Source organism: Ambystoma mexicanum, chromosome 3p (assembly GCF_040938575.1).
Source record: "Ambystoma mexicanum isolate Mex_15411 chromosome 3p, UKY_AmexF1_1, whole genome shotgun sequence".
Lineage (NCBI taxonomy): Eukaryota > Metazoa > Chordata > Amphibia > Caudata > Ambystomatidae > Ambystoma > Ambystoma mexicanum.
In genome coordinates this window covers 742,044,944-742,070,723 of record NC_090925.1, presented here as the reverse complement: position 1 = coordinate 742,070,723, position 25,780 = coordinate 742,044,944, and the positions used below count along the sequence as shown (strand labels likewise).

At 47.3% G+C, this 25,780-nt stretch overlaps 1 protein-coding gene across 2 annotated transcripts in view; it reads right to left on the bottom strand.

Moving 5' to 3' along the window:
• Positions 1 to 5,124: 5,124 nt before the first annotated feature.
• RNF40 (ring finger protein 40) overlaps positions 5,125 to 25,780 on the bottom strand; it is a 1,006,396-nt gene continuing 985,740 nt past the window's right edge. For both annotated transcript variants that reach the window (XM_069651635.1, XM_069651636.1), the window contains exon 20: positions 5,125 to 6,051. In XM_069651635.1, coding sequence (XP_069507736.1) covers positions 5,875 to 6,051 — 177 coding nt within the window. In that variant the 3' untranslated portion in view covers positions 5,125 to 5,874. The remainder of the gene's footprint in view (positions 6,052 to 25,780) is intronic.

The following is a 25,780-nucleotide window of genomic DNA, read 5'->3' as shown; positions in this document are numbered from 1 at the left end:
CTAATCTTCGCTAGGGTAGCAGGTGCTGGATTGGAAGCGTACTCTTGTTCTAGGGTTTTAAGCTTGGTTTCGGAGTGATTTAAAGCCTGCCTTATGGCTTTGAGGACCCCTGCTTCCCTAGAGATGCACATTCCTCTGATGTAAACTTTGAATGCCTCCCAGCGGGTCCCTTAGGGCGTGTCGGAGGCATTGTTGTTTTCGAAGAACAAGTTTATGTCTGCTAGTATCTCAGCCTTAAAGACGATATCTGATAGGGTGTCGGATTTGAAACGCCAGGCGGGACGGCCCCAGAGGCATTACCAAGTTGGATCTGTAGCAGCACGGGGGAGTGGTCGGAGAGTGTGCGCGCAATGATCTTAACATCACAAACCCTGCCCATCCGGTCGACCGACAGGAGGAATAGATCTATTCTTGAGGAACTATCGTGTACCGTAGAGTAAAAGGTGTAGTCTCTCTCCTGGGGGTGAAGTGTTCTCCAAGCATTGTGTAAATTCAAAGAGCCCATGTGAGTTGGAAGCCGTTTGGCCGCTCGGGTTATGGGTCTGCGGGCAATGGTTGTTCTGTCCAGGGCCGTATCGAGTATAAGGTTCATGTCTCCGCCCCATATAATGGGGACATCTACATATTTCATGAGAATGGCAGATACTGTATCTATAAATTCGGGGGAATTATAGAATGGCAGATACTGTATCTATAAATTCGGGGAGCGTACGAATTCACAAGCAGGCATTCTTTGTTAGCTAAGGTACAATGTAGGATCACATATCTGCCTTCTGGATCAATGTGTGAAGTGTGAACCCTACCGATTTGTGGATGAGGGTGAGGACTCCCCTGGACTGAGTGGAGTACTGAGTATAGTATCTGTTGGGGCCCCAGGTCTGTGCAAGGTTTGATGACCAGAGTTTCTTAGCGTGTGTCTTCTGCAATATGAGAACTTTGACCCCATGCCTCTGTGCATACGCCGTTATCCTACTAGATTTGGTAAAATTGGTCAGCCCCCGTACATTCCACGTCAACACTCTAATAGCAATATTAAAGAGTTAAGGAACATCCGAGATGTGGAATCTCACTTCGAATATCACCAGGAGCGCCGTGATGAGGCAGACCTGCCACCTTTTAGTACCAGTCAGGACCATCCTGCCATTTTGTGTAAAACAAACCCCAACTGTCCCTCCCCCCACCCTCACCCTCACCGCCCAGTAATGACTAGCAGTGCATTGACAACCACCCTTAAAACAAACTGTGCGCCATCCCCAACTCGGCAGCGCCTGAGAAGTAGCCCAACCGGGGCTCAAACACAAACCCACCGCCGTAAATGGTATTGCAGCTGCAGTGGGGGCTGCTGCTGCCGTCTAGCCCACCAATGTTAAAGCTTTGCATGATACATTTTTCAGCATTGTTCGAGTAGTAAAGTAGAGGTTACAAGGAAAGGATAACCATGGTTTTCAGGATAGCAAGGATGAAATTGGAACTACCACAGGTCAGTGCATGACAGTGCGGCCCAGTATCCGAAGTGCAGGCCCGGAATGTGGCAACAAACATGGGGTACAGGGAGACAACTCCCGCAGAGATAAGGTACTAGATATGGCGCCAGAAGACCAAGGCAGACCAACAAATGGGATGTCAAGGGGGCGGGCAACAGTACGCCAGGTGAACAGTCTCCTGGTCGCCCCGTCCACCAGAGGCCAGCGAAGGAACCTGGGGGTTACAGCATCAATCGTCGTCCATTGGTTCCTCTGGAGGATTCAACAGTGGGATCTGTGCTTCGATAAACTTAACAGCCTCATCAGGGACCGTAAAGAAATAGCTTTTATTGCGATGAATGAATTTCAGTCGGGCAGGGAAAAGCATAGAATACTCAATTTTTCTATCTCTCAGCATGTTCTTCACCCCGCTAAATCGGCGTCTCTCCAACTGGACTCCCACCGAAAAGTCAGGGAAAATCCTGATGATTTGCGACTCGAGCCTCAGCTCCCCTCTCTCTCTGGCCAAACGGAGTATGTGATCCCTGTATTTGTAGCTCAGTAATTTCGCAATGATTGGCCTGGGGAAATCGCCTGGTTTAGGCCGGGGTGCCAGAGAGCGATGCGCTCTTTCAACTGTAAAGAATGGTGAGAGCTCGGGGTTGCCAAGGAGATCTTTGATGAGTTGCTCGAGTTGCTCCATGCGTCCCTTCAGTGCAGATTCAGGAACCCCCACTATGCAAATGTTATTTAGCCGTGACCTCGGCTCGAGGTCATCATTCTTGGCTTTGCCCTGTTTCATGTCGCGGACAAGCTCTGTAACTGTGTTTTGAAGAGTATGAATGTGATCCTCGTTGGTCCCTATCCTTTGCTCCGTCTCCGTGAGCCTGGTCCCATGTTGGTCAATTTGAGCTCATAAGGAGGCTACATTAGCATTGATGTCGTCCAGCTTTTCATGGAAGGATGCAAAGTTTTTTGCCATGGACTCCATCATGGTGGTTAGGTCCGGTTGCGGGGGGTCCGGCAGTGTCTCGCTATCCTCCTGTGCTGCTGAGGACGACGCCAGGTCCGCCCGAGGCGCCACCTTGGCAAACTTGTCCATAGCGCCCACTTTGTTAGCACCTCGCGCTCTGTTGGACATTACTACGGTGGGTAGTCCCGCTCAACCTGGCAGAGTTGGAGGTTGACGGCGGCGGAGGCGTTGCGGGGGAGATGGTGGCAGAGCAGCAGCTGCGGTCTGCAGGTTTTGTAGGTTTAGAGATGCTGATATTATGCCGACTGGGTGGGGAAGGCAGATTATGGCAAGGTAACAGAGGTGATGTAGCCGTGAACCAAGGCCAGCCAGGGGGTATACGTGGGTCCAGAACAGCGCGGGTCTCGTGGGGAGCGCAGGCCTCGATGATAAAAGGAACTGAGGGGCCTCAGCGTATTCTGTGCGAGTATTGACTCTCTGGGGTAGGCTTAGGCCCAGGGCGCCGAGCCGACGGCCAGTCGACCCGGGCACCACACAACCAAGGGAGTGACACCTCAATCAATCGTACAATAAGGTGAGTGGGGCGCCTCCCCTTACAATGGAAACCCGAGGTATGTCAGTTCGCTGTAGGAGCCCCGGCACGATTTGCGGAGCAAGATGTAGCGGGGGTCGAGGAGGTGGGCGCGCGACCACCACTGCCAGGTAGGCCGCAGCACCGGTGGCAAGGTAAGACGCAGGAGCCACGTTCCGCGGGCAGAAAAGTCAGCCGGGAGCCGAGCTCCTGTGCAGGCAGCCCCACAGTGGGCGATGAGGGCACACAGGACGTGATACTAGCAGCCGGAGGGAGTGGGGGCCAGCACCAGGAGGGAGCAGGGGGGATACAGCGCAGCCCCCAGCACCCACCTTGCAGCCTTTAGGGTGGCTAGACCCACGTGTCCTCTGGAGGCTAATGGGCGCAGGTCCGCAGTCGGCAGCAGCCCAGAGGCGTGATCCGTGTGGACGAGGTTAGGTGGTAGGAGTCTCTGCACAGGTGCCTCTCGGATGGTGTCGTAGGCACCCCCTCACCGCGGGGGAGCGACCGCCCGCCCGCCAGACGGTCGGTCCGGGCACCCGGCCCCCAGGCAGCTGCAAGCACAACCAGCCAGCACGGCCCGCACAGCCCCAAAAGTCGGGTGGGAGGTCCGCGCAAGTATGCGGAGGCAGTGGGCTACAGCCCAGCCTGCGGCGCACGGGGCCGTTCAGAGCGCCGCACTGCCACGGCAGCCAGGAGCCAGCAGCGGCGGGGCGCCCGCTGCAAGTTAGCAATCCAGACGGCAAAAAGCCTCGGGGTACAGTCCCCCCGGGGCACCAACAAGGAAGCCAGTCCCTGCAGCGAGGAAGCACCACAGGTGACCGCGCACAGCGGCGTAGCAGGATCAGGTGGCGCAGTACTTCCAGGCGGCGGCGGAGCCGGCGGCCGCGAGCAACCGCGGGAGGCCGCGGCGAGGCCCCCCCAGGGAGGCCGCACGCAGATGTCAGATGTGCGGGCCCCGGGCACCGATTCAGCCCCAGATTACAGGTACGCGTAGAGGGCGATGCCAGCAACAAGATTGTGGTAGTGGCTGTAGCAAGCAGACAGGATTAGCGCCGATGTTGAAAGGATTCTGGTGGGCCACGACGGAGCTCACAGGCTAAGCGGCCATTTTCCTTGGCTGCTCAACAGCGCCCCCCCCCCCATTTCGCTCCTTCTGAGTCTTTCCGGTCATAGACTGGCATTTGGAGCAAGCTGAAGTCTTGTGCTCCACACCGAGACACCACAGAACTACTCAATGTGGGTCGGTTATCGACATCTTGGAGTCGCAGTCCTGACACTTCTTGAACCCGGTCTTTGGGGTAGTTGGCGTCGAGGAAGACATTTTCGCGAATCGAACAAAAGAAGCTCAGCGTAGTTTCTCGAAGCGTAAGGTTACTTGGAAAAATGGAACTAAAGCCAACGGGTGTTGCCTGTGCTATATATACCTTCAATGGCATCATCCTCGAGACGGAGGTCCTCCAAGGACAGTGAGTCAACTGCATCCATGCACAGCGCCCGCTGACAAATTATTTTTGCGAAGCAGCTGAAGCTGGATATCGAATATCAAAGAGGAATACGTGGGAGGACACAATCCATTCGAAATATATATATATATATACGCACACACAACACATCACAGCATCAGCTACTCTGTAGTTATGGTTAAGTTGGACTTCCCAAAGGAAGACTACTTTTTCAGATGCTTATAACACTGGCACAGTTCGACTAAAAATTATATAGAAAACCTGCACCAGTCTTTCTTTTGCTACTAGATACTTCTCTCTCCTTGAAACAATCAATAATTGTACATTACATTAAATACATCTTAAATCGGTGAGACAGTTTATTGACTAACGGTTTGGCGAGGGGCTGGGAAGCGCAAAGTGAAGTTTGTGAAATCCAAAGTATATTAGGCTGAATAAAGCAGATACCCTTTTCATCAAGAGGCCTTACTACTGTGTACCCATCGGTCAGCATCTTCCCATGTTCAGTGCATAATAGCTCTTGACCTATGAAACAGCCCAATTCCCTAGAGCCCCCCCTTTCTGCCAAAGAACATGAACAGGGCCTTAGATGTATGACCACTGTTCCACTCTTAAACAAGACACAATGAAAGTAAACCACAGAGCCAGAAGCACTGTCATATCTGTTTAGCTTTATCTTCCACGGAAAACAGATTGACATGGAAGGAGTGTCCAGACCCTCAAGAGGGCTTTTGCTTTTTGTGACATTACTTCGTCAAGGGGCTCCACAGGCGTGGCGGGATGGACCCAGATGAGCTCTTTTTAACACCCACCACTACCCAAAGACAAAAAAAGTTACAGTTAAACAGTCCCTAATGAGAGCTGCTGGGTCATCTGCTGGATAAAGAAGGTGGAATCGTTGACGCCTCATACTCCGGAATATCTTTCAGCCCCCCATCATTTAATCCGATAAAGGGATTGATGAAGTAGTCTTAAAAAAAGGCAGTCACAAAGGGTCCCCTGATGGGTCCTTGACACAGTGATCCTCTGCAGCACTTGCAGTCACACTAGTGCCCTGCTAAGTCCTTCACACAACAATGCTCCGCCAGATTCACAATCAGGGCTAATGGCTGCAGACAAGTCTTTGATCGCCCAGCTAGTTGCAGACACATGGAGGTGGGCCCTGAGCTTTAGGCACCTGGGAGATGGCTCAGTTGACTGCAGAGACAGAGGAGTGCCTGCTTGGCTACAGACATGAAGACACTGCTGTCTGTAGACGTGAAGGCGCAGCTTTCTTCATACAGAATCCCTACTGGCTGCAGACTTGACGGCCCTGCCGGCTGCAGATGTGATGGCCATGCTAGCCGCAGACATGGTGGCCTTTCTGGCTGCTGCTCCTGCCCCATGTACATGGCACATAGCTCAGCTGATGTAGATGCGGTGGAAGTCGTGAGCGCCAAAGGCTGCATTGCACTTCGGGCACTTGCGCTGGCGTGTGTCATAGCGTGTCTTAACACACTCAAAGCAGAAGACATGAAAGCACTTGGTCAGGACAGCATCCTTCTTCCGAGTGTTACAGCACGGGCAAGTCAGCTTGGCCTGTGAGGTGAAAAGAGCAAGAAAAAAATAAGTTAGAGTAAGAGAAGGTCAGGAAACGAATGCAAAGCAAAGGGCAGAGATCTAAGAGCGGGAGAATCGATGGACTGGAAAATATGTGAGGGCAGGAGAATAAGGGGAAGAGAAAAAAGGAAAAGATAAGGGGAAGAGATGAGCAAGACAAAATAGCAGGATAGAGAGAAGAGACAGTGAACGAAGTAAAGGGGAGAAAAGTCCCAAAGCAATGAGACATGACTGCACAATGAGCAGGACGAGAAGAGTAGTAAGATGTGAGGGACAGTAAGGAGAAGTGGAGGAAGAAGAGCAGGGAGCGCAAAGATGTGAGAAAAGAAAGTAAAACACAAGAAAGGGGGATGTATAGTAAGCCGGTGAGATGGCAAATGGAAAGGGGGTAAACAGAAGAGGAAGCACACTGAGAAAGAAGCTTAAGGGGAAGAAGCACTATAACCGTAATGAAAAAATAATTTGTCAGCTCTTTTTTCCTTTCAGTCCTTGCTAGTTCCTATGATACGCAGGAAAGCAGTTAATTGCCAATAATTATAATTCTATAGCGTGGGTATATTATAAAGACTTGTGTGCTTCAAATGGGAGCACTTTAAAAAACACTTCAGTAAGACTCTGTTAGGACTGAGAAGCAATACTGAGTTCTGGGAGATGGAAGACTAGCACAACGCTTTGCTAAAAGAGAACCATTTCAGTTTTGTGTCTAAGCATATATGTGCAATCATCCACAGAGAACTAAATTACTGTTATTCCACTTGTGAGATTAATTCTCCAGCAAAGGTATTATCCACAAATTCAGAAGTCATTAATGATTTCCTGACACAAGACTAAATATCAGACAATGCATTTTTTTTTATTGATCTCCAAGAGGAAATGCATTGAAGAGTTAAGGCATGGTCTAGTAAAAAAATGTATTTAAAAAATAGATAGGCAACATAAAAAAAAATACTAGCATTCTCTTTTTTAAAACTCCCTATGTAAAATTTTGAGCTATTCAAGCTCAAAATTCACAAAAGCAAGCACATGGGCACATCTATTTTGTGAAATGGATGCCCTCCTGTGCTGGCTTTTGCTTTTGCGGCACTAATGAAGGAAAAGCCAACCAGCTGTAGTAAACAAAAGCTACCGCTGGGTGGCTTTCCCTTCATTAGTGGTGTACGCGGAGGACGGGGACCGGAGACCAGAGCAGGAAAGTTGCAGCTGAATCTCGGTAAGTGCTATTTATTTAAAAAAAAAAAAAATAAGCACTAGCTGCAGGTTTTTTTCTAAGTTTTCAGGGCTGGAGGAGCCCGGAAAACTTAGAAATAAAACCGCAGCTTTAAAAACGTATTTATGTTTGCGGCCGCTTTTGAAGCGAACGCAAACATAAATACAACGTTATTGTTTTGGAAAACCGCAGCATTTTCCAACACAATAACGTTGCATTTATGTTTGCGGTCCCTTCAAAAGCAACCGCAAACATAAATACAACATTTTTAAAGCTGCGGTTTTATTTCTAAGTTTTCCGGGCTCCCCCAGCCCGGAAAACTTAGAAAAAAACCTGCAGCTAGTGCTTATTTTTTTTTTTTAAAATAAATAGCACTTACCGAGATTCAGCTGCAACTTTCCTGCTCTGGTCTCCGGTCCCCGTCCTCCGCGTACAGCACTAATGAAGGGAAAGCCACCCAGCGGTAGCTTTTGTTTACTACAGCTGGTTGGCTTTTCCTTCATTAGTGCCGCAAAAGCAAAAGCCAGCACAGGAGGGCATCCATTTCACAAATTGGATGCGCCCATGTGCTTGCTTTTGCGAATTTTGAGCTTGAATAGCTGAAAATTTTACATAGGAAGTTTTAAAAAAGAGAATGCTAGTATTTTTTTTTATGTTGCCCATCTATTTTTTAAATAAAATGTTTTACTAGACCATGCCTTTAGTTCTCTGGCAAAAAATGATGGCCTCTTTAAATCTTGAGGCAAGTAGGCAGAGAGTTTGCAAAATGCTATGCACATAGGCAATCACATTCACTTCATGTATATAGCTTACCTATGCAATAACGGTCTCCCAGGTCAGTATAGTATGTTTTCTGAATATGGAGTGAAGCCATCTCTTGAAAGCTACTGTTGCTGGCAAGTAACTTTTCCAGCAACGCATTCTCTGCAGACTCACAAGCTTTTGAAAAGATTCCTTAGGAATACTTGTTTAGGCTCTGCCTAGTGTTCAAGAGGTGGGGATGGGAGGGGAACTGACAACTTGGCAAAAGGGTTTCTCACAACTTTCTCTGGGAAACCTAGAAGTAATGATAGCTGAGCAACTAAGGGCAACTATCTGTTGTGCTTTAGGGTTGTGGTTGGTTAGAGTTTGAGAGGTGTATGCAGAGGGGTGAGATTGTTAGTGGGTTGGTTATTGGCCTCGATATTTATAGGTGATATGTGCTAAATTTCCACGTTCTTTCTAGGTGTGGCTCGTGAATATCTCAGCATCTCTATCTAGATCCGGTACTGGCTAATATTCACAATCCTGTCTATATATGACGCATGCCAATATTCACTATTATATCCAGATGGGGCACTGACTTACCTTCAAAAACCTGTCTAGACGCGAATCAAGCTAGCATTCACATTTCCATCTAAATATGGTATTGTTAATATTCCCAATGCAGTCTAGGTGTAGTAACGGCTAATATTCATTATTCTATCTAGATGTGGCACCGGCTGACTTTCATAATCCTGTCTAGATGTGACTCAGGCTCATATTCACAACTCTATCCGAGTGTGGCACTTGCTAACCTTCACAATCCTATCTAGATGCGACGCAGGCTAATGTTCACGATTCTATCTAAATGTGGTGCTTGCTATCATTCACAATTTGTCTGGGCCCAGCGCAGGCTAATTTTGACAATTCTATCTAAATGTGTTACTTGCTAACATTCACAATTCTATCTAAGTATGGCACATGCTAATGTTCATGGAGTGGGTGAGGTTGTTGGATACTGGGTTCCATATCATTTCATCGCCTGCGTTTTCATCCCCAGGCTTTTTAACGTGCACATTCCATCGAATGTGCTCATCATTTTTTTCTTTTTGGGGGGGGCGTACCCCCCAATCCCTCTCTCATACTTTCTTGCCATTGCCCAGACGCCCAAACCCTTATCTGCCCTTTCCCACCCCCCCTAAAAAATTCGAAGAGCACATTCGATGGAATGTGCACTTTGAAAAGCCTGGGGATGAAAAGGCAGACGATGAAAGGACGTCGTGCCGGATACTGTTGGGCATTTATGTTAATTTCTGTCATGGGGTTGTCGCTATCCCAGGGTTAGTCTCCCTTCCCCAGGTTTCTTTTCCTTTTGCACAGCCAACTGGGTTCACTCTTCTCCCTGCTACTGTGACTAAGAAGAGCAGTTATAGCTGTTGTTCTCATATGTACTCTCCTGCTAAGTACTACCTTCTGCCACAACTGTCCTTTATATGGATGCAAGTCCCAGACTTGCCTGGCTTTAACAGTTCTCCTTCTAGGTAGGCTTGGTGTACTCTCCTGCCAAGTACTACCCATTGCACAGTCAACCTGGCTCACATTTCTCCCAGGTACTGTAACCTTGAAGATGAGCAACTGGGATATTTCCTTCCATCTTTCTGGGCTGGCTTGGTTTACTTCTCCTGCCAAGCTCCACCATATACGACCAAAGACGCAACAGCTTCGCAATCAATTTCAGGGTCCCAGACCCTAGGTTCGCGGTATTCCTCTCCCCTTCCTCGCTTGCCACCACCACCTCTGCTTATCAGGGTCCTAGGTACAGGGTATTCCTTCCCCCTTTGTGCTTGGCAGAGCTTCTTCTGCTTTCTAGCCGTTCCCGGACCCTTGGCGTACCTGTGGGATTGGTTCGCGAGAGTGTCAGCTTTCGCCCAGCTTCCTCAGTCAGCTCCAGGACTTGTGCTGCTTGCAAAGGGTCTGCATAGACTGCGGCAGCTCCGCAGCAACGGCCTTCCTTCAGGAAGTCATCTAGCCGGCCGTTCCAGCCAGTATCTTCGGACCGGCTTTGGAGTGCTCTACCTCGCCCTGGGCGTCCCACGTCTTTTCCAGATGTAGCAAACATGGTTCTCCTCCTCGCGGCTCCTCCAGGGAAGACTGGTCCTCATTGGGAGTACTTCCTTGTTTTTTATTTGTCGGGTTCTGGCAAACTGAATAGGCTGGTCTGCTCACTGCGGGTCATCTGCACTCTGCACATCTTCATCGCAGTACTATTCTTCAGGAGGTCAGGACTGCTCTTCTTCGTCTGAGGATAATTGAAAGGAGGACAAACTTCTACCTTTTTCGAATACATAGAAGTATGGAGGAGTCTTGCACCATGGAGAGGGTAAGAGGCTTAGGGTGCTGCAATCGTGGCGGAAGTGTAACATGTCTCTCCTCGTCTCATGAGGGTGTTCCCTCCCCATGTGATCCTCCTGCAGGGGGATCATTGGACTGTGGCCAGACTGCCCTGGCCACGCAAGAAGGGTTCTCCCTCATGGGAGAAGGGACGACATCTAAGGATTTGTCACAGATACAGTTGAACAACTTTCAACAAGTGAATGGCCACACAGAGGTTTTTGAAAATCAGATTTTATGTTCTTAGAAGATCAGTAAAATGTTGTGGATGTTAAAGGCAAGTGATTTTGAGGAGAAGTATTTTCAGTGTTCCAAAGTTGAGACCTGACCGGTTATGGTGTCCAGCAATGTCCAATGCCAACTAGATGTTTGGAACACCAAATTTGGTTGTAGTCATCCCAGGAGTACGTTAGCACACATCTGCTCAACTAGAAATTGTCTGGTTTTGTTTTTTTAATGGATTTTTATTGGGATTATCAGTAAAAAAAACACTACAGCACGAACGGAGGGAGCGGCAGCAATACATTACCATTTGCCACATGGCAGTGTAGTAAAACCAGGGCTTCAGGATACGTAGTACCATTTGCAATACCATTAAACATTGTATATCCTGATATCCATGGGGTTTCAGTCCGTCATTCATGGACAGTGTTCCTTTGTGTACAGCTAGTAGGACATTTTGAAAGAGCACCCATATATCAGCTGGTTGGAATAGACCGTATGGAACATGTTACTTACCTGTAACTCTTGCACTCCCGCATTGGTCTTTCATGGATTCACATGCTATGAATATTCCCTGTCGTCAGTCTGGGAATCCTAAGTAAAATAAAGCAGTTTAGCTTTAAGCTAAAAGCTGCAGTCACTTGTATAGCCTTCTGCTGTCACTTTGGGTCATACTGCCCCAACCAATGACATTCGTCCTCCTTAGCCACTCCTAGAGGCCATCTTCAGATTTGGTTGTGCACGTAAAGTGGCAGTAGGAACCAAGAAGCCATGGAGAGGAAGGAGGGAGGGTTTGCATGTGAATCCATGTAAGACCCATGCTAGAGAACAAGAGTTACAGGTAAAAAATAGGGTTTTACATGGATTCACAAGCTATGAATACGATTACACAGTAGTACACTTACACAACTCCGGGAGGTGTCAAAGCTCAACAGAAGCAATACAGTTAAACCCATGGAACAGACTCGCCTCATGCAAACATTTTGCGAAGCACTGCTTGTCTGACACGAGATTCCACCCTGGAATCCCTGTCAACACAGTAGAATTTTGTGAAGGTGTGTAGACCTCACGTAGCAGTCCTGCAGATACCCAGCAGGGAACACAAGAGAGGAATGCCATAGTAGATTTGCTCTTGCAGAATGGGCCCTCGGTCTGCATGGCAACTGTCTGTTGGCCAGCTGATGGCAATGCATGATCCAGCCGGAGAGCCATCTGGATATGGATGTTTTAGATTGTGCCTTCCCCATGTCCGACAGGTCCAAAGTTTCGAAAGTCCTTTATGCGTGCTATATAGAATTAAAAGGCACGAGCATGTCTAGCGAGTGCAAAGATCTTTCAGTAGGTGAAAAAGGGTTGGCAAAGAAAACGGGTAGTACCAGAGGCTTGTTTACATGAGTCTGACGGGACCTTTGGCATAAAGGAAGGATGAGTGCTTCGAACCAATTTTGCTGGGAGAAACAACGAATATGGAGCTTACATGAGAGAGCCTATATTTCACCAACCCTCCTGGCAGAAGTGATGGCCCGAGGAACACGGTTGGCCAAGAGAGAAACTTCAAGGGAGCCTGATGCATAGGTGCAAACGGTGGCCCCATGTGCTTGGAGAGTACCACATTAAGCTCCACAGAGAAGCAGGAAGTCCTGAAGTGGCCCTGGAGGAGCTCTTTGACGAATCTATGCAACCGCAGGGAGAGCTTGCCCGGAGTCTTGGTGTACCAGGAGATGGCGGCCAGGTTTACATTGATTGCTACATGGGCAAGGCCAGCCTTGGCAAGCGAGAGCAAGTATGGAAGCCGCTGTGGCGCCGTAATCCACCATGGTGAAATCTTCTTTGACCGGCACAACACTGTTGGGTAAGAATTGGTGTAGTCACACTGGGTGAGACTACACAGCACGTATCTGCTTGGTATTAGGTAACCCACCTTTTGGTATAGGTCTGTACTACACAAGTTGGTAGTGTGACTGAGCAGCCAGGCCTATCTCAACAGGGGTAAATGTGAGCTGTACAATTGAAATCTGTAAATACAAGTAGCCAAGTAACACTTATACTCAAGGTTTCAGTTATAAATAGTCATTTAAAGTCAGTTTTAAATAAGCATTCTTTAAAAATGCAATTCGCTGTAACAAATCAAACACTTTAACATTACTTTTCAGAGTCAAATACAGCCAGTGGATAATCTTTGGATATGCTGCATACACTACTCCTACACCCTGAGGTGACTTAAATCTTAAGGATATTATTTGCATTTATATATCACACCAATACACTTCTGTAGACGGAGTTGCAGAAAGGAAAAGGTTAAGATAGAAAAAAGATTAGAACAATTTCTCAGTAATTGTGAGGACAGCTGAATCCTCCAATGAAGTCTAGATAGGTCTTTCCCAGCAGTGCCAGTATACAACAAGCTACCACCTACGAGGGACAAACCGTATCAAAGAAAATGGATTTAAAAGAGTGCCTTTAGGGAGCCAGGACAGCCAAAGTGGTTTGGACACGGTCTACATATCTGAAACACTTCTTGGACAAAAGTCCTGTGCAAAGTTAGAGAGTTCAGAAAAATCATTTATAGGGTTACAAGCTGTTAAACTTGTGAGAAGGGAGTTGAAATCAACTCGAAAAAGAATGCAATTACTCAGAGAGAAAAGCATGACTAGGTCGAACACAATAAGGTAAATACCCCAAGCCTAAACAGTACTTCTGGTTAGAAGAGTGGTCCAGCTGGATTCAGTCTTGCTACAGCGATGCAGACCCTGGTTCCTGAGCCTCAGTCGTGGGGACAAGAGGGAGGACGTCTGGAGGGCTCCTGCGGCAGTACTAGGGAAGGTCATAGGCAGCTACAGGCTCTTTTCGGGTCAGCAGCACTTCGCAGTTTCAGCGCTTAGCAAACAGCACTGACGCGCATCTCGGACACTGGTGGGACTTCCCTCACTCCTGCACTCTGGTGAGGGGACTCTGGATCTGGAGGTCCTGCTTCTGGAGGTTCCTTAGGAGGCTCCAGGAGCTTCTAGCTGGATTCGTTCCGGAGCAGACGTTGCAAACTACGGACACTCGACCCGGGGCATTGGGCTCTCGCAGCAACAGAGGCACAGCAAGTTGGGGATGGTGGTTCAGTGGAGTTCGTCTCTGGGTTAGTTGGTCCCACTAGCCCAAGGGGAGAAGTCGTTACGTCCGGAGCTTCTCTGTCGTGGTGAAAAAGGAGGTCAGCACAGCAGCAGGGCTTCACCGGGCAATTCAAAGGTTCAGGAGGTTGCAGCAAGTTTCGTTCACAGTTTCTTCATCGGGTGTTTCTCCCAGTGGTCGATTCTGCCTGTAGTCCCAAAACCCTCGCCTTTTAAGCAGGTTTCTCCCATTCATACACAGCTTAGGCTGTCAATCACACAGCAGGGTGGCTGTCAAGAAAGGACAGAAAGCCAATCAGGACTAGTTTCATTCAGGCATTCTAAGAGACAAAGGACAGGGGAGTTTCGGGAGCAGCACTCCCATTCTGTCCTTCCAGATACACTCGAGCCAGGGGCAGGCTTCAGGTCTGAAGCCCGCTAAAGGCAAGACAAACAAAGGGCTCAAACCTGCCTCAATACACAGAGTTAAACCCAAGAAAGATCTCACAAACAGAAAATGGCGAAAAAAGAAGACCGGGGCCATTTTGACAAAATGGTCACCCATGAGTGCTATACTGCAGTTGAGGGTTCAGCCTGCGGTAGAAAAGCACAATGGTAGGAAAAAGTAAACTCCTGCCACCAGCCATTTAAATAGTGAGAGTCTGCATACAAGCCCGTGTCTCTGTGGCATCTAACAACTCAGCCGAACTTTTCAAAATCTGCAAGGAGCTGGCCAAGCCTGCTGCAGTGTCCACCCCTCCTCTCACCTCCCAGGATCTTTGCAATGCCCTTGCCTCTCACTTTCTCTAAAACCCAGGACATCCTGTCCACCCTCCTCCTCCTCCCTCTCCTTCTCAGCCTACTGACCCTCCCTCAGCTAACCCCATCCCCCTTTCTCCTCCTTTCCTCTTTTCTCCCCGGATGAGATATCTAGACAAGTCCAATCTATGAAACCCTCATCAAAACCCTGTTCCTCTAAAACCATTAAGGACCACATTGACACCATTGCGCCGGCCCTTGCTGATTTCTGCAACCTCTCCTTTGCATATGGCTCTTTCCCCTCCCCTCTTAAACACTCCCTTGTGCATCATCTCCTCATGAAATCCACTGCTGATCCATCATGTCTGGCAAACTACCACCCAAATTCCATTGCTCCCTTTTTGGGTAAGCTCCTGGAAAAGCTGGCCATCTCTCAGCTTAATCTCCATTCCGACTCTGTTGGCTCCCTCCATGACCACCAATCTGGCTTCAGAGCTGCCAGAAGTAGGGAAACTGCTCTCCTGAACATCCGTGAAATCCTGCTCTCCAACCTCGATTTTAACAATCACTCTGTCCTCATCCTACTTGATCTCTCCTCTGAGTTCAACACGGTCAACCATACCACCCTGCTCAATCGTCTTCATGACAACCTGGATACCACTGATCAGGCTCTGGCCTGGCTGACCTCTTCTCTCTCTGATCGACCCTCCCAAGTACAACTTGGGTCCTTCCTATCTTCTATCTCCCTCTCCACATGTGGTGTCCCCCAGGGGTCTATCCTCTCGTCCTGGCTTTTCAATCAATACCTGGCAACTCTCGCTTACTGCATCTCAATGTTCTGCTCAACTTTCCAGTGCTATGCTGATGACACCCAACTCACTTTCAGGCTTCCTTCAGCCTCCTCCTCTCCTTCCCTCATCTCAAATTGTCTAATCGCCATTCAAAATTGGTGTGCCGCCAATGATCTATGTCTAAATGCCAACCAGACTGAGATCCTCCTTATTGGTACACCATCTCCATCCTTTCCTCTCACTCTCTGGCCGGCCTCCGTTGGCCCTCCTCCCACACCCACCTGTGAGGCTAAGAACCTTGGGGTTATCTTTGACTCTACACTTTCCTTCTCCGAACACATCACTGATGTCTCCAAAAAATAAAACGGTTTACTTCGCCTCCTTAGAGGTAACTCTACGTTTCCTCTCCTTCCCTCAAAAGCTCACTGTCTCCCAAGCACTGGTTCTTTCCAGACTGGATTACTGTAACAGCCTCTTTTTAAATCTAACTGCCTCCACTCTCCGCCCTCTACAACTAATCCAGAACAGGACTGCGAGACTGTTCCTTGGCCTCAAGCCCTGGGATCGTATCTCTTCAGGCTTGAAATCCTTTAATTGGCTCCCAGTGGATGCAAGGATTACATTTAAAACACTCTGTATTGTCCACAAGGCTTTCTGGGGCCTGGGTCGAAAATACCTTCAACTATCCCTCGTAAATACCTCCCCTCTCGAGCCCTTCGCTCTTCTACTTCTAACTCCCTCAGGGTTAGTTGTTTTGCAAAAAAACAAGCTGGGCGTAGATCTCGGTCTTCTGCTGGTGCCTCCCTTTGGAACAGCCTCCCGGCCACCTTGAAACTTGAGGAAAAACATCTTTGGTTCCGGAAACTTCTCAAGACCTTCCTCTTTGCCTCTGCCTTTTCCCCCCTTCTCCCCTGTTGATCTGTTTCTTCTCTTGGCATCGTGCACCTGGCCACCCTCTGTTCTTTCGGGCCCAGATAACTGCTCACCCTGCCACCCTCCTGCACTGCCTCCAGGCCACCATCTACACTAGGGTTCTGTATCTGTACCCATACAGTCCCCTTCCCACTTTTCTTCTGCACTTATCAGATATACCTTTCTGACTAATTTTCACCTGCCACTTGCTGGCTGCACTACCATGGTTTATCGCCCTTATGTATTATTTATTCTATTTAATATTAATTTATGTTTTCTCTCCTCTTCCTAGCACTTTCCACTCTCCCCTTTCCATGCACTTTTCCCCCCATTTTCCTTTTCCATGCACTTGCGCTTTCTTAAATGTCACTGAGCCTAGTAAGATCGCAGTTTTTCTGTTTTTTCTCCCTTGTTCCCCTCCCTTTTTGCCTGGTCGTGCTCTGAAACACTTCTGTCTACGAGCGCGATATAAATAAAATATCATTTCATTTCAAGAGGGTGCACAAGAGTGCTTCAGGGGGGAAGGGAAGGCTCCAGTGGCGAAGGAGTGGTTGCAGTCAGCCAGGGCAGGAGCGAGAGTGTCAATGTGGTCCTTGATGGTTTTGGAAGAACAGGGAAGAGCCTGTTTTGACAAGACTTTCATAGATCGGACTCGTCAGGGGAGAACAGAGGAAAGGAAGAGAACGAGGGAGGAGCGGTGGCCACGGAGAGAGTAGAAGGAGGAGGAGAGGACGAAAGGGTGGACACAATGGGTTTTAGAGATAAAATGAGAAGCCAGGGCCGTGCAGAGGGCCTGGAATGGGACAAGCGAGATATAGACTGCAGCAGGAATGGCCAGCTCATTGCAGATTTTAAAGAGTTTGGCCGAGTTGTTAGATGTCACAGAGACGCGGGCTTGAATGTGGGCTCTCTTCTTAGTGCGGACAGAGAGCTGGTATTGCCCATGGAGCAGGCGGCAGGCACGTTTGTCAGTGGATGTGCAAGAAGCTAGCCATTTCCTCTCAACCACCCTGCACTTGTGTTTAAGGGTGACTAGGTCAGAGTCATACCAGGAGTTGCACTTGGCTTTGGGCTTCAAGCAGATCCTCATGACAAGGGCAAGAACATCAAGAGTATCGGAGATAGAATAGCGGAGCATGGAAAGGTCTGTGTCAGGATGCGAGTCAGCCAGAGAAGGAGGAGGAGGGGGAGAGAAAGTGGTGGAGAAAGCCTCAACTGACACACGCTTCATGGGTCGGATTACCGAGAAGGTAGGTGGCAGTGCTGGAGTTGGCTTAGCCTGAGGGGTAGAGAGGGAGAGATGGGAGGAAAGGAGAAAGTGATCACTCCAGGAGAAAGGAGTGGTGAGAGGGATAGAAAGAGGGAGGTCTGAGGAGATCAGATCAGAACATCCAGAGTGTGCCCTGCAGAGTGAGTCGAAAAGAATAGAAAGAGAGTCGCAGAGGTCACGAACGAGTCCAGAGGGGGGCAGGAAGCATCCAGGTGGATGTTAAAGTCTCCAAAAAGGAGGAGTTGGAGAAAAGGGAATACCTTGGGCAATACAGAAACTCCAACTCTTAGTACAGCCCTGTACCACCTGATATATTGGTAGCAATGAGAGAGCAGCCAGGCTCATTTTAGGAGGGAGAGAAGGCTGTAGAGATACAAAGAACATGTAGCATACATCTGGTCCAAATAAACACTTATACACTGATGTATTGTAAAAAATAAAGGTTTATATATATATATATATATATATATATATATATATATATATATATATATATATATATATATATATATATATATACACACACACACACGGGCAAAAAGAAATATTTTAGAAAGATAAGTACTACTAGCAGTCAAAAATATTATAAAAACCAATACAATGCTTATGGTAAGTAAACCAATGGCAATATGCTATTCAAGGTGAGTAAATGTAGGCTTTAAATATTGCCAAACATACTAGAATATCCCATCCAGATGTGGAGGGACAAATGGTAAATTTTAACGCTGCACTTAATAATTCTATATCAGCAGGGGCTCATGCCATGGAAATAATGGAGCTAATCCTACACCATGATCTTGATTTATTGTTACTTACGGAAACTTGGTTTACCAAGGCCTCCCAGATCTTTTTCCATGAATTAGTACCCGAGGACTACCTGATTAAATATGTTAACAGGGCAGAAAAAAAGGGTGGAGGTATCGCAATTATTTATAAATCTGCTTTACATATTTCACACCTACATGCTCTTGAGTGGGGGGGATGATGCCCAGGTTGGCCAATTCACCTTTCACATCTCCCCTAAAGTTGCTATTCATATAATTCTGGCCTACGGACCACCGGGGCCCTGAAAGCAATTTCGGGAGAGTTTTGACCTTTTTCTTATCAGTGAAGGTACTAAACACAAGGAAGTATTATTTACAGGTGACAGGAATACTGGCTGGATGATCAAACCAAATCTGATTCCAAAGAATTATGGGATCTCTTAAACATTCATGGACTTCACCCACTGGGGGTTCAACCCTCACACATAAAGGGCCACTGTCTAGGTGTAATTCTAGCCAGAGGTACACTTGCCCTTTACTCCTGTCCACTGGACTGACCACTTTGTGCAGTTCCTGTCTCTGAATGTGCGACAAGGCTAACTAAAGAGACAGACCGACTTTTCTCTCGGAAAGCCAAAGATTTTGATAGAATCAATGGATAGGAAATGAAGGAGGCGCTTGATTGTATCGCCGCTTCACTCCCCCGTGAAGAATTCTTGGCAACAGGCATTTTGACATTGAGTGCTATTTGTGCTAAGGCTGCCCTTCTAAAACGTAAAAATAGGAGCATCTCTTACCCATTTTTTCTACCAAGTCTAATTCCGATGCGTAAATTAGTTAGTAGGACTAACTGTAAATGGCAGAAGATGCAGACACTGTAGAATAAAGCCATGGTAAAGAAGGCACTTACCGACTATAAATTGGCTATTTTTTCAGGCGAAGAAAGATTTTTTGGGTAAAAAGGTCAAAGCTGCTAATAATCGTCCGAGGGAATTATTTTCCATTAGTACCCGGCGAGGGCGCAATCAGAATGAAAGAGCCATTCTGATTGGCCCTCGCCGAGTCATTACCAGGCCGGGAATCCCTCCGTTGGGATTCCACGGCCTTTGTCCCCGGCGGGGGGCGTGGCAGCCCCTCAGCCAATGAGAAGGCTCGAAGCGGGGCCGTCCCCACTCAGAGCCTCCTCACGGCTGAGAGGCGGCCTTCACCCCCCCCCTTTTGCCGGGGACTCCGGTAAGTTTTTGTTTTTTTATAAATTTTTTTTTGCATATGCAGCAAAGCATTTTGCCCAGGAGTGGACTCCTTTTGGAACCAAATTTGTCAAATCATTGACAAATGGGATTGTTCCTGACAGCTTAAAGGAATGGTTCGGTCAGAAAATAGTATTGGCCAAAAAGATGGCCAATAATAAAACAAATACCTAAAATACATATTTTTTTAAGTCCCTATGCACAGTTTCGAGCAAATGAAGCTCAAACTTTAAAATTGCAAGCACTAGGTGGCATCCATTTTGTGATTTCAGGCAGTCTCCTTGGCTCCACCTTTGCGGCACTAAACAAGCAGCAAAACCCCCCTACTGGGAGCTTTTGCTTACTGCAACCTAAGCAGAGCTGGCGAGGCTGCCTTCTCTTTCATTTTACGTATTCTGTGCTTCCCAAGCCCAGGGAAGCACAGAAAACGTAAAATGAAGGCAAAAAGCGAGGCGCACCAATTAAAAATATAACGTTGTTGTATTTGTGATTGCCGTGGTTGGAAAACCACGGCAATCACAAATACAACAATGTTGTTATTCTGACACCGGCAGCTTTCGCTGGGAGTCTCCTGGGCTCCCCCAACCCTGAGGGAGTCCAGGAGAGACTCAGCAAAAGCTGCAGCATACAGAATAAATCCAGCGGCATTTACAAATACAAAAACGTATTTCTAAACAGCGCGGCACGGAAACACAACCGCGTTGTGTTTCTGCCTACAGCAGCTTTCACTTTGGGGCTCTCGGGCTCCCCCCGGGGAGCCCGAAAGCTCCAAAGTGAAAGCTGCTGTAGGCAGAAACACTGCAGCATGGAAACACAAACGTGCTGTGTTTCTGCCTGCCTTGGCTTTCACTTTGGATCTCTGGTGCTCCCCCGGGGAAGCACCGGAGACCCAAAGTGATAGCCATGGCAGGCAGAAACAACGCGGTTGTGTTTCAAAAAAGCTGCAGTTTTTCTTTCTAAGTTTCACAGGCTCCTCCAGCCCAGAAAACTTAGAAAAAAACCTGCAGCTAGTGCATATTTAAAAAAAAAAAAAGCACTTACCGAGATGCAGCTGCAGCTTTCCTGCCTATAGTCTCTGGTCCCTGTCCTCCGAGTCCGGCACCAATGAAGCAAAAGCCACCCAGTGGTAGCTTTTGTTTACTACAGCTGGCTGGCAATTGTTTCATTAGTGCCGCAAACGCAAACACAGGCGGCATCCATTTCACAAAATGTATGCCCCATAGTGCTTGCAATTTTAAAGTTTGAGCTTCATTTGCTGGAAACCTTTGCATAGGGACTTAAAAAATATATATATTTTAGTTATTTGTTTTATTATTGGCCATCTTTTTGGCAGACCCATTCCTTTAAACCATCCAATGGTTACCCCCCTGTTAAAGCCAATGCTTGACTATGAATCTCTGCAGAATTATCGGCCCATAGCAGGGCTCCGTTGGCCAGCTAAAATACTTGAAAATGTAGCCACAGGTCAACTACAGAAATTTGTGCAACATGAACTGTTATTGGATAAGTTCCAATCCGGTTTTAGACCAGGTTTTGGAATGGAGACCGCACTTCTATCTGTGCAGGATGACTTGTTAAAGGCTGTGGACGAAGGAGAACTCTCCCTCTTGGTAATGTTGGACCTGTCCGCAGCCTTTATTTTACTTATTGCATTTGATTACATGCACAAACCCTTAGGTATCACGGCGTAAGTTACATACATAGGAGGTATCTTAAGTATTCGGTTACATAAATGGTAGGCATCATTAAGCAATTGGTTACATACTTGGGAAGCATCTTAGGTGTTCAGTTACAGAAATATCTTGGGTCTCTTGGTCAGACATGACTACCTTCAACATCTGAGAAGGAGCAGTACATTTATCTAAAAATAATATAAGGCTTATGCCTATGACATTAGTATTTGTTAAACGACCAGGTTTTGAGTTGTCTCTTGAATTTAGGGAAGGATGTTTCATTACTCCGGTGGGTGGGAAGCTTGTTCCAGATGCGGGGGACTGCTATGGGGAAGCTTGCATTACCTGATCTGGATGATGTGAGATGTGGAGGTGTGTTTTGGCATTGAATCTGAGAGTTCTGGTGGTGGTTTTGCGAGAGATGCTTTAACAAAGGTAGGGGGGGGTGTTATCAGAGATGCATTTATAGGTGATGGTAAGAGCCTTGTGGAGGATTCTCGCTTGTATGGGAAGCCAGTGTGCACCTCTTCTGTGTTGAGCGATATGGTCCTTTTTGCTAATACCCCGGGCTGCTCGGAGGTCTTTGTTTTGGAGAAGTTGCAGTTTCTTTAAGTTATTTTTTGAGGTATCCAACAATAGTATGTTTCAATAGTCTAGATTTGTAAGGATGAGGGCTCTAGCCAGTGTTAAGCAGTTTTCAGCAGAGAGCAGGTGCCTACTTAGTGTGATGAGTTTGGCGGTATAGGCCATGGAGGAAGCACGGGCGCTGATGTGGTTATTCATGGTGAGTGTAGAATCAAGGTAAACTCCTAAGGTTTTGACTTTATGTGATATGGGGATGGGGGTGCAGTCTATCACTATGGAGGTGTAATCCGGGTAGAGTTTGCTGAGTTTTGCTTGGGAGCCGACTATGAGGATCTCTGTTTTTTCCCCCATTAAGGCAGAGACGCCATCCAATGCTGGATGAGGGAGTACATTTTGTTGATCCAAGCAGAATCTTGTTCGAGGTTGCCTGTAATAGGTATGAGAATGTGAGTGTCGTCGGCGAAGGTTGTATAGATTACTCCCATGGCATCTAGTTCTGCGAAGAGTTATTTTGTATATGAATTGTAGAGCATGGGGGAGAGGCAGGAACCTTGCGGTACTCCTACAGGTACCGGAATGGGGTCTGCTGCCTCACCCTTAAAGGTGACTCTTGAGGTGCGATCGGAAAGGAATGATTTAATCCAGGTGGTGGGTTTCTTTGCGAAGTGGAATTTGGTGCTTAGGGAGTGGCACAATTTGTCGTGGTCGACTAAATCAAAGGCCGCAGAGAGGTCTAGTAGTAATAGGATACATAGTTTACCAGAGTCTCTAATAGCGTCCATCTGGTTTTTTAAATCCAGAAGGGCGGTTTCAGTACTGTGCCTAGGATGGAATCCTGATAGTCTTTCCCCTAGTAGACAGTTCTGTTCAAGGTAGGTTTGTACTTGGGTGTATGCTATTTTATCAATTATTTTAAGGAGGAATGGAACTATGGTAATGGGCCTATAATTAGTTGGAATTGCTGGGTCTAGGGAGGGTTTTATGAGGAGGGGCGTGACCCAGGCTGCTTTGATAGATGCTGGAACTTCATTGGAGTTGAAGGACTCATTTACAAAGTCTGTAATGATGGGGGCAAGTGTGGTGGCACAATCTTTGACCAATTTAGCTGGAAATCTGTCGCCTTTACCGTTGGACAGCTTGAGAGAGGCTATTGTTTTGAGGACCTAGACATTAATGACTTGAGTAAAGTTAAATAGGGGTGCAGCAGACATTATGGTTATGTCTGCAGTGTAGGTGGGGTTGGCTGAACGGTCTAGGACTTCTTTTTGTGAGGCTATTTTGTTTTGGAGAGTCTTCACTTTCGCAGAGAGGGCGTCCTGAATGGTGGTACACCAAGCTTTACTAGTATTAATAGGACCAGAGGGTAAGATAGGGGATTCTAATTCTTTGATAATAATAAAGAGCTCTTTGGTGTTAGAGGCTGTGCTGGAGATGCATTTGTTGAATGATTCTGCTTTGTGGGCGAGTACGCTAAATTTGTAGGCTTTGGTGAGTTTTTGTAGTTTGGTTTGAAGTTCTGGAGAGTTGCTTCTTGTGGCTAGATGTTCTAAGGCCCTTTTCCCCCTTCTGAGTTTTATTAGTTCATCATTGAACCAGGGTGCACTGTGCTTGGGCTTAGGCAATTTGGTTTTAAATGGGGCTACTTCATCTATAGCTGTTTTCAGGCACAGGTGGTAATGATCCGATATGCTCGCAATGTTTATCCTGTTTGGTGTTTTGGTATATAGAAGGTCGTTAAGTAGAGGATTTAGATTCTCAGGGGTAAGTTTACGAGCGTTTCTGACCTGAATGGGCGTTAGGCTGTTTATTTTGGCTAGCAGGTTTGTGTCTAAATTTATAATAAATTTAATTAGGTAATGGTCTGTCCATTGCATCTTGAGGAGGTCTATTAAGGTTACTACGGTATTCAGGGTGAGTATCCAGTCAAGGATTCTGCCTTTGGAATGGGTAAGGGCATTCACAATTTGAGTGAATTGCATCTCTTGGAAAGCATTGTAGCAGGCTGTTGCTTTGCTGTCCTTGGGTCATTGTAACCTAGGTTGAGGTCTCCTAGTAAGATGTACTTTTTGGGTTTGATCATGGGCGTGACTAGGAGGGGTAAGTCTATGTCTGGATTATTTGAGGCACTTGGTGCTCTGTAGACTATTAGGAAGTTGATTGTATTTGTATTTATTGTTTTACATAGCGCCTTAATCCAAGGCGCTTTACAGTTAACAACAAGAATACATAAACATGGAACAGTAGAAGCAATAACAGTAACAATGAATCAAACCAGAAAATTGGCATGTAGAACAATTTGCTTGAGAAAAGGGGAAAGTAGAGTAAGGGGGTGTGGAACGAGGGAAGAGGGAGAGAAAGTAGTGAGTAGAATGAGTAGTAGGAGGAGAAAGGAGAGTTTAGAAGAGAAGGGGAAAGATAAAGAGAACAAAGGTAAAGGTACTAGAGGCAGGGAGAGAAGGGTGAGAGGGGATAGGATGTCTGGGAGGGGAATGAAGGAGAAGTGATTTCAAAAGGAGCGGCAAGAGGAATAGGTGAGGGAGGAGCGGACAGTAAAAGTGTAAGGGGGCAAGGACCGGAAACGACGAGGCACAAGGGGTGGGGGGATCGAGAGTAAGAAAAGATCAGCAGAACGAAGAGAGCGAGAGGGGGTGTAGAATGAGAGAAGAGAGGAGAGGAGGAGCAAGGTCATGAAGAGATTTAAAGACAAGACAAAGGAAGTGAAATTTAAGCTGGGAGTGGAAGGGAAGCCAACCTAAGTGAGAAAGGGAATTGGAAATGGAGTCGTGAAGGGAGAGAAGACAGAGGGTGCGGATGGCAGAGTGGTAGAGGGATTTGAGGGGGGCAAGATGGGAGGCGGGGAGACCTAAGAAGAGAGAAGAACAATAGAAGAGGCGAGAAAAAATGGAGGGAGGATATTAAAGGATAGTTCCGGGACTTTTTTTTTATTGTCCCTACGGTTCGGCCATGTGTTTTTAAGCATAACTCGGTAGATCGTAGAAAACTTTCCTATGGACCTTACCCGACTTTTCGTCCATTAACGCACTCGAAATCAGCCGCCATTTTCTGATAATCCTATCATTTCCCCCCATCGCCCTGGCTCACCTGCTTTTGCGGCACTAAATCAAATCCCCCGCCCCTGAGCCTGACATCAGCAGACGCGTACCGCCCATTTCCCAACGCCAAAGCACGTTTCGTGTCAACAATCGCTGCGCCTCAGCTAATGACGTGTCGCCATGGAAATGGCAGGACGCCTCTTTCCTCAATAAGTATAAACACACCGTTTCACAACACACAGCAGCAGATTTTCGATTCCATTACTCTCTCTGTGTTACTTTGAGTATTCTGTGACTCGTTTCTGTGCTCTGGTCAGCTACCTTCGCCGCTTCTAGGCCTTGTGAACACCTGTACCATCTCTGTAAATTATTTTACTTTCTTTACCACACAATGGCTACAATAATGCCGTATATGTACGAGCCCGAGTACACCGAGGAAGAACTACTGGAAAGGCAAGCACGCGAAAACGATGGGGATTCGGACGGCAGTTGGGAGGACCAGTCAACGGATGAAGAGCCTGGACCATGTCGCATGGACGGCGTCTCCACCTGGTGCACGTGCAATCGGTGCGAGCTAATGCCAACTGAGGAGGAGAACTGCTGCTGCCGTGAAAATTCCGGGTGCTTGGCCTACATTTCGGAAGGCGAGCCAAGTCCGCAATGCATCACCGAGCTGCCAGAGTTCAGGGAAGCCTGCCTCTCACGGACCGTGTTGAGGATGATGATGGTGCTTATGCACGAACTTTGCGGCACTGTTCGTCCGCGTAATCCGAGTAACGAGTAAGTATACTCTGGTTGTGATGTCAGTGATGCCACTACTATTTCATGGTCGTCTCATCATTCGAATGCATGTAAATTGGTTCCATGTTGTGCATTTTCTAGATAGAATTTTTTTCAAAGCAGAATGACATTTTTTACCTGAATCGACAGTGATAAGAAAGTTGTCATTTTAATACAGTTTGCATCTTTCATTTTCACAGGTGGTACAGGCT